The following is a 12,672-nucleotide window of genomic DNA, read 5'->3' as shown; positions in this document are numbered from 1 at the left end:
TTCATTGATATAATTAACAATTGTAAATTTTACTGCTGTTGTTCTTGTTGTTCTTAGTGTTATTTCTCTAACTCAGATACTGAGCCAGTAATTAAATGTAAAAAAGAGAAGAAAAAAAGAGAAGAAACACATGAGAACGAGTTATGCAGCAACTATCCACGACATTTTTCGCTCGCTGCGCTCACCTTCCCCTCTCCGGTCCTACGTAACCATGAACCTTCCAAGTTGGAAGGCTGTTGGTTTGCGCACTGGGGATGTGTTAGAGCTAGGCATCGGGTCGCTCAATGTCTCAGTAGCCTGTCAGTTGTGTGCCCTATTATCGCACTTTCTGACAAGTTATCATCTTGTTACAGTCGTGGATAGTTGCTGCACAACTCGTTTCCATGTGTTTCTTCTCTTTTTTACATTTAATAATAATAAATAATTCATGTTATTTGAACAGATTGAAACTTTTTTCAATACAATGATGTAGCCGATCAGTTCGTTGTGGTATGGCTGGGAATAGTAGCCATTATTTTTTTCTGGTTTTAGAGTTCGCATCGGAGCAGCCATTCTCCCATTCAAATCGAGCCGCCATGGTCGACGTAAAACACTATTTATATACACAAGCTCGGGGAGCAAAAGTCTCTCTGTCCCATAAGCTGCTACATACCAACTAGATATAAAACCATGCACATCACACGCGCTGACTTGCACGCGTGGCCCTTTTCACGAACCCAGACAAAGGGATTGGTCTATTACAGTCAACTTCGCTAATAACGACTGCGGATATAACGACAATTCGCAAATAACGACATAATTTTCATGCCCGGAGCAAAGTCCCATCCAACTGTGACACATATAATGAGACTTCGGATAAAGACACTTCGCGAATAACGACACTTTTCTGATGCCCTGCCGAGTGTCGTTATAAGCGAAATTGACTGTATAACTCATGTAGGAAGTCACTAGATTACACCCGCACCAGAGATGAAGGCGATAGCGCCAGACATCAATACGGTTTTGTACGGTATAAGGGTGTCGTATAGCATATCATACAACAGTACGATGAAATTGTGGGAGAAACCAGCGACCGCTTGGGAATGATGAACATTACAACAGTCTTATTGTGAGTGATGGTCATGCCGAGTTTCTGAAGATCAGTAGCGAGTCCTATCCCGAGCATTATGTTACCATTACGAAAGCGTAGACAGTTTGTATTATAGGAGACCCAAGTTGCTGAAAACCAGTAGTCATTGCTGATAATGCGCAGAAAAACTAAATCCGTAGCCTCTTTTGTCATCGGACAGGATGTGTATTATAGGAGACTGTAAAGGTATCTAATGTGCTCCACAGGCAACCATGCATTCGGCCGTCAGCAACAGTTAAGCACAAGCGCATTATCAAGGCAAGGACGTTATTGTATCAGGGGTGAAAGTTGGCATTGAGATCCCGAGTTCGAGTACTCTGATCTTCTCCGATCGAATATTCGAGTATTCGAGTATTCTTGATGTCCTAGGAATTCGCACACCAAAGGCCTTAAAAATCAAGTGATACAACCCCGAGTGAACTGATTGGCAGTCTTTCTCCGGGTGTATTGGTTGGTGGGTCATTTCGGCTCTCTATACTGGTGAACACATGTTAACCACACAGTCTGCACACTGTGTGGTCGCAGCTCATGCAGGTAAGTGTACTATCACGTCCAGCGCGCCCTCTTTTTCATCATCACTGGTACGGCACCTGCGCGTGCATCACTAGCACCACGTGTAGAGTCTACATAGCTGCAATCTTGCAGGTACAATCATGCACTGAGTGTCTCAGCCCGAGCGACAAATTTTATCGCTGTTGCATGCATTTAGTTTGCTGATCCCTCGATGTTTCTCCAAGCGCTGCTTCTTGTTCCACGAAGTCATTCTCACCCCAGCTAAGGTAAAACAATGATGAAGCTTGATTGAATGGCCATAAGCACGAGAAATGTGCAGGCTGCAACGCCTGACTGATCTCAGTGAGTCGAAATTACCATCGCGGCGACATCAGCGAAGAAATTGCGCCTAGTTCAAAAATTTCAGCTTCCAATAACAGAAAATAGAACTTTGCCATCACCCTATACTGATGACTAACGCCTATGTCCGATTCCTTGCCTCTGGTACGAGTGCTGGTGAGTAAATATCCCGTTTTAAATCAAAAGTCAAACTGTGACAATTTCGATGACGCGGAGGAAGTACGATTATATTTGAAAAATCCAAACGAGTATTCGAATATTCGGTATAATTGTTTCACCCTTATATTGTACCATATGGTATGGAATATAATTTTACCTCATTGGCTCAACAGGTCAATGTATTACTACAAAAAGGCCAGAAAATCCGATTATAAGGAGATAAAAGGAAAAGAAGGAGCAATCCAAAAGTGGATGAAGTGAGAGAAAATATCATTTCACAATAAAATCTTCAATCAACTTTGCGTACCTCATATTCAAACTGATTGAAACGTTTTTGCAATACAATGATGTAGGCAATCAATGAAAAAACAAACATTTCCATCAGTTCTGATGAGCTTGATGAGCTAGGCAAAAAAAGCATGTAGAGGTGAAATCCTGAAAATTCGAACCTCAAAATGCCAGGAAAAAACTTCTAATTATCCGGACATTCTAATTATCCAAACATGAACCCACGACTCAACATGTATGTCACTTGAAATGCTCTCATGGTCACGCAGAGTTGCGCTATGGACCTTAGACACAAATTTTATGGACACTGAACTGACCGGCACAGCCTGCTCATGATAACTGAACTCACCAGTACAGTTTACAGTGAACTTTGAATTTCTTCCTTCTCGTCATCGAAATTGTCGCAGTTTGACTTTTGATATAAAACGGGATATTTACTCACCAGCACTCGTTTCTCTGGCTGAGACACTCAGTACATGATTGTACCTGCAAGAGCCGTGTAGACTCTACACGTAGTGCTAGTGATGCACGCGCAGGTGCCGTACCATGGTATACCAATGATGCTGAAAAAGACGGCGCGCTGGACGTGATAGTACACTTACCTGCATGAGCTGTGACCACACAGCTAAAATAAATGGGCAAGCCACGGCTAAAAAAAGTTCATTTCAAGATCGAGGTGATTCCGCCGACGGTAATCAAGCGACCTCGCAACGATCGTGTGTTCTTACTAGTCTTCGTTGGTGGTGAAGTAGAAATCATCCAGAGCTAGCAGACGACAAGCATAGCAGCTCTTGTCCTTTCGCGACCAACTTTCAACCTTCCTAGAAATATTTCGGAACGATATTTTTGCGTCCATTGACATCAGAGACGACGGCGACTTCATCTCTGCATGAAAACTCTCAGTCCAACTGTCCTGGAACGTTACTCTAGTCTTCAGACTATCATACTGTGTAATATGTTTTGAATGGCTTAGCTTATGGAATTGTCAGTAACAAGGGACAAGTCACTAGTCAAACTGCGACAATTTCGATGACGCGGAGGAAGTACAATTTGCTAACTTCGAATGATCAGCACAAATCCCACACATTTTCTATGTAAGTGGAATCTGTGGGACCTCTTATTAACCGGACATGTCCAGTTCGGGGTTCGAATTATCGGAAATTTTATGTGGGAATCGTATTGATAGAAATCGGTCCTGGAAAAACTTCTAATTAAGCGGTGTGTTCGAATTAAGCCATATTCGAATTATCAGGATTCCACCTGTATTGACCTTTGATAAATACCCACACTCATTAGTGACCACACCATCAACAGTATCAAATTCAAAATTAATAAATTTGCTTTGACTCAATAAATACCACCGCACTTTTCTATGTAGCACTGCATTTTCCCCTAAAAAGGAGTATTTTATAAACAGTATTTATTGGAGTTTGAGCCGATAAAATATATTTAATACAATGATAACAAAATATATGAAATACTCCTTTTTAGGGAAAGTGAAGGTTAACATATGTATAATTAGTGCTGAAACGATTACGTTTTTTCCTTAGTGGCTTAGCTGATAGCCTGATACCATAACGATCGACTTGTCGGCTAAACGATTATTATTGTAAGGTCATATCCACACTACAGGTGTGAAACATAGTAGCGTCCTCTTTCAAGTGGCGTGCAATTGCACTTGCATCCACACTCACAAGAACAGCCGGTGTGAAACGGGACTTTTGAGGAGCGCCCGCAGGAATTTCCCCTCATATTCAAAATTTTATCCCAGAGAGTTCCACATTGATCTGAAAGAGAAAGTATCGACTCAGAAATGTGTTCGTGGAGGCTTTATCTTGTTGTTCCTACCTATGTCTCCCTGTTTGTTGATTCAAGTGGACAATGCCTCCAGTTATGAACAATCGAAGACGAAAGAGGTTGCTGTTTGCGACATACCTCCGCCCATCATTGAGCCGATCAAGTTTTTTTGAATGCACGAGCGATTTGGAAACGGATGAATAGCAATAATCTTCTTTCTTTCCCACAGCAGGACTCTTGCTGCTCCTGTGTGCAAGCACTACTTCGCTTGGCCGTCGATTGTGGACAATCTGCACTGTGATCTCATTCCGAAATGTATCGCCATACAGCTAGCGGCTGAATAAATTCAACTTCACGGCAATCTCCTTCACGTTCACCGCCCGCTTTTTCATCGTCCCATTGCTCGCTTTCTGTTCTGCAGCCCACAGCTCAATGAGCTTTCCTTCCAGCTCTTCAAAGAACACAACCCTCGGCATTTTCTCAAGATACATCAATACTTCAACAACTAGCTACTTCTGAAACCTGGAAAAGCTACTTGAAAGTAAAAAGTGGCCTTGTATCGGGGTTCGGAAGTTGCTGATTACGTTCAAGCGACTTTTTCACTTTCGCGCCGTTTCCCACGGTTCTCCATGACAACTTACAAGGAAAAGTGACTTGTAAGCAGGGAGTCGTAAAATACCGGGAGGCGACACGCCACACATTTCACGATCCGAGGATTGCCGCACTCGACCCGCGAAATTTGAAGCATGATTGAAACGTCGTCGTCATCTTCTTTTTCTCAATTGTTTTTGCTATATGCTTCGAGGCTATTCTGGATCTCCAGAGCGAAAGCTGGTTGTTTCTGATACGTACCACGCATTACCTTAGGTTGAGCCGTGGCTTTTAATTTTTTTTTGGAAGTTCACTGCTTTGGAGACGACGGAATGTCAAGGTAAGTTATTCACGAAATGTACTCAAATTTGAATTGAGTCAATGCGAATGACACCCTGTTTTCGGAATAGTTCTCCACTAAACACACCATGCCCATGGCCCCTTCATGTTGTCCAAGTTCCATTCTAGGTTTGTGTGAAGTTTCGAGATGAAGTTCGACGATGTACTCACCTTTCCATGGAAGGGAAAAAAAAGTAGCATATCAAACAGAATCCATGCAGTATTTGATGCCACTATCCTCATTCTTCTGCATTCAAAGTGTTTCACATCTATATGGCCCATGAACTGCAAACAATATTTGTCATTTCTTAACTGTTCATAGCTGTTCATAACTGTTCTGAACACATTGCCTTCAGGAAACGTAAGGCCGAGTCGCCTCACCGACTGAGCAAAGTTCTCTGCGACGAAAGTCACACTATCGGCGAATGCACTCAAGGTGAATACCCGTCAATATCCTGTATACTGCTTGTACCGCTTATCACAGTAGCATACACACAAGCACACATACATACACACCTGGTCCTGGTCCTGGTAAACACTGGCATTACGGTCACGTGTCCCCTTACGGGGCCGACAATATAGAACGACGAGCGGGACCACGTTCGAGAGAGCCATCTCCAGCAGCTATGGATCTGGCTTATCATGGGAAACAATTCCTCTCACGGCTGCCGCTACTACCAACTACCGCACGAAGACATACACACACACACACACATGCATGCTCGTGCACACACAAGCGCAAAATTCACATATCACTGGTTCAGTTGTTTTTATCTGTGTCGTATTTTGTCTTATACAGAGCGTGTTGCTTGTGTGTGTTGAGCATGCTGGGGAACTGGGAATGGGTTATTAAATTAAGCTGGTGAAACAAGGAGCATGCAGCAGGCACAAGTACAAACGTATGCTTCTGCTCTTCATGCTGTGTTGCAGCTATGGGTGCTGCATAGCCATGGTCACGGAGCGGTTGGTCATTTCTGGGCAACGCTTGATGCTCAGATGTTTGGAGAATGGCTCCAAAATTCTCCAAACAAGGCTGAAGGCTTGTCACGGCATCCTTGCCAAATAAAGGTATAAGCTGCAGCAAGTTGTCGTTGCGACACCTTGCTCCTTCCAGCTCACGCCGCACGGCCACCAAGCACCAACCACCATGGTACTTTTCAGCAAGGTGAGACAAATTGTCAATCACCGGTTTGGGGATGGCTTCAGCAGCTTTGGATGGTGCTATTGACGCTTTCCTGATAGCAGCGGCAGCCGTGGCATGCAGGTAGCTTATCAGATTCGCTAGCACTGCAGATGTAACTTCCAAATCTGAAGAAGAGAAAAGAAAAAGACAACATATAAGGACTGGTGGTTGCAGAGACTGTACTAGTATTCAAAAGCCAGCGTTTGCATACCTAGTCAGAAGCCAATTTTTTTCCAACGTGCATGCAAAACGCACTGACCTTCACAATTGATTTTCACTTCGGGAATAGCTGTTGCGATGACGGACAGCATTTGTTGCCATGCTTGCGAAATATCAGCACCCTTGCATGCCTTCAGCTGGCACACTTCCTGGCGTAGCAGATTTGCAGTACCTGATGCCTTGTGTAACCGTGTCGTAATAACATGCAGGAATGACTCCGTCGCCTCAGTAACACTCGCCTGTCTCATTGTCAGCAGTTTGCAAATTCCATGGATCACTGCACCTTCCATAGGCCTGTACACCATGATGGCACTACCACTCTTACATCGATCTGCACATAGACAAAGTATGGTTTGAGGATGGAGGTTTACATCATCTACGGTGATGATACATACTAGGTACACACGTAAATTTTCAGGACTTCAATAAATATCCTGTCACAGTGAACAGACAATGCATCGTGGGCAGACTAGGATGAAAAGGATGGTGTCGACCACCTAATTTATCGGGTCAGTTCGGGCACTTAGGTATGCTACAGATTATACATTCGTGTCCACAAGGAAGAGACAAAAACATGCAAACGAAAGAATCTCACCTGTAGCCCACAGCTGAACATCCCCACAACTCAGGTCACCAAGTGAATACGTGGCGTCATCTACATCTTCCACGGTGGACTCATCACTTTGGCAGTCATCTCTGTCAAGCTCCATCATCCTTTACTTCGAAGGCCAAGGCACAAAGTATTATTACTTAGAAAAACAAAACGAACTGCTGACACTGGATTCGTTGTGTGCAGGATAATTTTATTGAGTTTTCAAATTTGTTGGACCAAACAGCGAACGCGTCCTTTTGCATGACCTGCGCCGCTTTGACCTCATGGGAATTCCCTCGCCATGCAGCGCGTGAGGTCTCAGCACTCGTGCCCGAGCTGAGGCAATCATCCGACGCGGTTGTGCATCTCGTGTCGCCTCCCGGTATTTTACGACTCCCTGCTTGTAAGCGTTTTTGGTTGTAGTGTGGATAGGCCCTAATTTCAATCATGATACATCAGTACAGTCATGTACATTCTGTGAATTTCAAAAAAATTACGAGTCCAATATCGCCAGCGACAGAAAGCGGGTGCATAGATCCGATGATCCCGCAACAAGTCCGTCAGCTTTTCGGACTGACCAGACGAATACAGACAAGACAGAGGCGATGCACTGGTTGCAATCCAAGAGCTGATGGTGCCCTTCGCCTGTGACATCGCTGACTCCGATGATGAAGTCAGAGAAGCCGACCAGGGGTGCAGATCGGCGGATTTCGACGGATAAGCTGACTTGAGGCACGCCAACAAGTAACTACTACTGGCATAGTTGCATTTCCTGTCTATGCTCAAAATAGGCCCCGTTTGTTTGTTTTTGTTTGACGACGTCGGCATGTGGCGCTATCCCATACATGTCACGTACCATACCATCATAGACAGCTGGTCACCTTATTCAAATAAAATAAAATAAATTTCAACTGCAAACTCATGACATAAAGCAACTTTGAAGAATGTGTATGGATGCGAAGTGTATCGGGTGAATGCATGCAAGGCGATAGTACGGGTTCGAATCCCATGATCCCATGATTTTTATGGTTTAATAAAATTGGAGAAATGAAAAATATAACATCATCGTTGTATACTTTTTTTAACTAGGTCATCAAGGTAACCATGTCGCATTATCGCGTTAGCTTTCAAATGCTTTTGTGTGTGGTGCCAATGGGCCGAGAATGTAAGGATCGGGTAGATTGCAGTGTTTTAATGCGCGCCGTTGTGGTATATTAGAATTCTGAGATCTTTAACAGAGGATTACGAGGAAGAGCAAAATGACAGGGGTGGCAATGTTGAAGCTCAGAGCAGACGGTATTGACAGGTGTGCCTACACAGAGAGTAGAAGATGGGAAAAGAGAGGTCTCACCGCCTCGAGAGTATGTGTGCTTGCGAAAGGCTACGCCAATAACAAGAAACAACCAAGCAAATATCCCGTCGTTCGGAGACTTACGGACTTCGTGAAAGGATGCATCGACAGCAAGAGGCCGCTGAACAGGCATCCAGTGGGCAGGAGAAAATACATAATCATGCCCGAACTTGTTCAGGATGCGGTGACAGCGGTCCGTAGGCATAGGGCCGACGAATTATCATTCGAATGTTTTGGGTGTGCTGCTAAAGGGTCAGGAATGTAAGGATAAGGTAGATTGCAGTGTTTTAATATGTACCCTTGTTGTATAAGTAGTATGCCAAGAGCACTTGCCCTATAACGCCTATAGGGCGAATATATCTGGCTGACTGTACAGTGCATGCTGAGGTGACTTCAAACTTCCGCCATTCAGTCAATCCTTGTTCGAAATCAACAAACGAAAGGTCTAATCGTATCAAAAAAGCCTCAGCCGACGGCTCCAAAACACCCGAAGACTATCCGAGGTCATGGGAAGACGAGGGAAGACGATCCAAGGTCATGACGCGGAGTTATGACACTCGAATGAAATTTGCTGGCACGAGCCAGCTAGCGCCGGCGTAAACTTGAAACGCGAGCAAGTGATTTTCACTGACTCGCTGCCCACGCCTGCACAAGTAGCATACGTCATTCTGAAGCTGAATTTTGAAGCTCTCTCCTGCAAAAAAAATTGACGGTTCTGCGATCGATATTGTTAAAATGACTGAGAACTCAGTAGCGCACTCTCAGGCTTGGCATTGGAGCTCTCAAATAGCGCTGTGGCGTTACTCCTTGCGCACTGGGTACGGCTGTGTTCGTCTTGGAGAGAGCTTTCCATAGAGCGTGAGATTGTTGGAATACTCGAAAGGAGATCTAAATTACTGTCCGATAAAAATTTTAGTTGTTGAATTTCACGCGTCTACTGAAATAATTTAAGCTGTAAATCAACAGAGGACTATGAGGAGGAGGAAAATAACAGCTAGGGTGAGAGTGTTGAAGGTCTGAATAGACGGTGTCGACATCAGTGCCTACAGAGAGTAGAAGATGGGAGACGATAGGTCCCGCCGCCTCGAGAGTCGCCGTGCTTGCGAAAGGCTACGCCAAAAACAAGAGACAACCGCCGTACTAAAACTGATCGACTACATCATTGTATCGCAAAAGTGTTTCCATCCGATCGAATAACAATCATGGTGAGTAATAAGGCAAACAAGCATAACGTAGGGCCCTGAGCTTTCAAGCTCTCTCGTTACGACATAGCCTACCTGAACCGTTTTAGCTTTGTTTATAGGAAGAAAGGAATACCGTATTATCTCTATTGCAAGCGCAGTCTCTTCTAAAAGCTCAGTCTCTATTATAAGCGCACTCCAAGAGGACTTCGAAGATATACAAGTGCTGTCTCCAATATAAGCGCAGAGCTTATAATGGAGAACCGTATGGATCATGTCCATGCATATTTGACGTCACACAGTATCACACAGTATCACACAGTATCACATCAACACATGCTGTGGTAAAAGACTGCGATCCCGAGATCTAAAGAACAGACTCAGTGTACCAGGAAGCACAAAACTGCAGTCCGGGTGCCTCCTGGGAAGCATTGTGCTACTGATATAACGAGAGAGCTTGGAAGCTCAGGGCCCTACGCTATGCTTTTTTGCCTTGATGACCTAGACAAAAAAAGCATGGGGATGTTATAAATTCTTATAAATTTCTCCTTTTTTTTTTAAAGACATAACCTGGGATTCGAACCCGCATTATCGCGCACCCTGCATGCATCCCCCGATACGCTTCGCATACATACTAATTCTTCCAAGTTGCTTCACGTTATGATCTTGCATTTGAAAGCCCTACTTGAATATGCATTGTGGCCAGACGTCTTTGATGGTTCGGTACGGGACAGGTACGGTCGAGGGTAATACAACACCGTCTACCGCCTTGATGACGCCAAAAAAAGCATAGGGATGTTATAAAATTTTCAATTTTCCTAATTCGTTTTTTAAGGCATATCCTGGGATTCGAACCCACACTATCGCCCTACATGCATTATCCCATGCACTTAGCATTCATACTCATTCTTCCAAGTTGCTTCACGCTATGATCTTGCGTTTGAAAGCCCTATTTAAATATAGCGACCAGCTGTATGTGGCCAGCTAGCTGTGTTTGATGCTACGGTAGGGTACAGGACAGATATGGGATAGCGCCAGGCGTGACACAAACACATAAACAAACGAATAACAAATTAAAGGGGAACTCCGGTCCAAAATCACCCCCATTTTTTTATTGCGGAATCCATTAGAGTATGTCGTAAGTGGTAGAATGGCGAAAACCGGAAGCTTCTACGACAAGGATAACATACCTAAATTACCAATTGCAATTTTCCATATTTGGCACGAGGGGGCCCCCGCCCACCCTGTGACGTAAAACGTTCTCAGTGACCTCCAAATATTTTTATTCAAATGGTAGACCTGCAGAAATTTTGAAAAAGGTATTCACTGTTTTTTCTTCAATCAATAACCATGATAACCCTTGTACTAGTATTCATTCGATCATCATGTTGGAGGAAGAGGAGACCACGGGAGGTGTGGAGGTGGACGCCACTTCGGATTCAACAACACCGAGGCCTTTTAGGTTCGAGCCGAAGCGCGCATCAGCGTCTGCGAAACTGTCTACAAGTAATATTTCTGAGACTACAAAACAGATGAACGTGAAGAGAACGCTTTGGTTGCAAGTGCTCGCGTGAGAAGCACTGCTTGATGCCGTTCCGGACAATGCAGCATGATGTGGAGCGAGGTCGAGTCGACTTGTTGCTGGGAGGTTCCTGCAGCTTTCAGTAAACGCGGCGAGCAGGAAGGGCTGCAGTGCGTCACGCAGCACTCAGAGTTTGCTGTTGTTTGCCTGCAAAAATCAGTGCTCGAGGTGGCATTGCTTTCCTTCGAAGAATTTCGGGCAAGGTGTGGACCGTGGTCAAACAGGTGAGGATTCACTGAATCGGTTTCATTATTTCCTTTCTTTCCATGTTTCATGTACCGGTACAAAGTAGATGGGAAGTGTTGTGCAATGATTTTGTGTACAGTATTCAAATTCACCAACTTCCATCACACAATCGTGAAGTTCTATTGCACCCATGCCAATATAATTATACTGGTACAACGATGTCTTTCATTCATACTATTCCTAGCACTGTAAGTGTTTCAACTGTGTGTAAAAGTGATGTAAATTTGAAAAAAGGCCAAAGTGTCTTTAGTATAGTAGCCCATAGAAATATTAACTCGAATCCGAAACTGTTTACACTGAAACTATTTACTTTTACACAATCATGAAGACACTCGTGGTATGTGTATCTACATCTCTCCAACTGTTTTGTGCAGGATTTGGAGACATGTGGCGTATAGACAATACATATGGTTCACCCATGGATACTTTGGACGCAAGCAGCGGCGTGTGATACCGTCTTGCGTGGTATCGAAGATAAAGCAGCTGTACCAGAAGCCAATGCAGATGCGCACTGGGGCTTTGAGGAAGCAGTTGGACATGATGATGATGATGATGATAATGCTTCTTGGCCTGGTTGACGTTCACATAATCATTGGTACATGTGCATGCAGAATGTAGAAAACAGTTGACAGACACGATTTATAACTATTCTTGACTCGGGCAATATTTGTGTTTTCGGGTGGGTGCATGCTTTGCACCAATGCAGCTGCACGAACAATCTGGTAAAGTTGACAGATACAATGGCACAAGACTGTACTGTGTTCGGGAGCATGGGGTTGTGCCGGTGCCGTGTGCCGTTGCGAATGCCGAGAATGGTTGTATGCACATCGTTCAACAGGTCCTTCAAGAAGTTGCAGGACATTGTCGTGCAGCTTCTTGGCCACTTTGTGCTCTTGGTGTATTCCAGCCTGTACCTGAGCACACCCTCCTTGGTTTTGGCGTGCGCTCTCCCTATATTGGCATTGTGGGACAGACATGCCGACTGTACCCGTGCTCTCATGCCATTGTACGAAAAGTGGACACGTTTTGGTGCCCACTTCAGTATGACAGCATGGAAATTTTCCAGACTACAAATCATACTGTACCTTGTATTTGTGGCAGTGTAGCTGCAACCGGAAAGTAACGCAATGGAAACTTACAGATAAAGAGAACCGAAATAACAC

At 44.3% G+C, this 12,672-nt stretch overlaps 1 protein-coding gene and 1 long non-coding RNA gene across 2 annotated transcripts; one reads left to right on the top strand and one right to left on the bottom strand.

Annotated features, from left to right (window-relative positions):
• Positions 1-5,907: 5,907 nt before the first annotated feature.
• On the bottom strand, positions 5,908-7,388 carry LOC135812637 (uncharacterized). Its single transcript, XM_065325934.1, has 3 exons — positions 7,153-7,388; positions 6,598-6,888; positions 5,908-6,463 (listed from the first exon to the last, which is right to left on the bottom strand). The coding sequence occupies exons 1-3, from the start codon at positions 7,268-7,270 to the stop codon at positions 5,916-5,918; spliced, it is 957 nt and encodes a 318-aa protein (XP_065182006.1). The 5' UTR covers positions 7,271-7,388; the 3' UTR covers positions 5,908-5,915.
• Positions 7,389-11,042: 3,654 nt separating this feature from the next.
• LOC135812636 (uncharacterized) lies at positions 11,043-12,159 on the top strand. Its single transcript, XR_010552886.1, has 2 exons — positions 11,043-11,487; positions 11,884-12,159. It is a non-coding gene; the product is annotated as an uncharacterized LOC135812636 (long non-coding RNA).
• Positions 12,160-12,672: the final 513 nt, after the last annotated feature.

This window comes from Sycon ciliatum, chromosome 3 (assembly GCF_964019385.1).
Source record: "Sycon ciliatum chromosome 3, ocSycCili1.1, whole genome shotgun sequence".
Lineage (NCBI taxonomy): Eukaryota > Metazoa > Porifera > Calcarea > Leucosolenida > Sycettidae > Sycon > Sycon ciliatum.
This window is presented reverse-complemented; position numbering and strand designations above follow the sequence as displayed.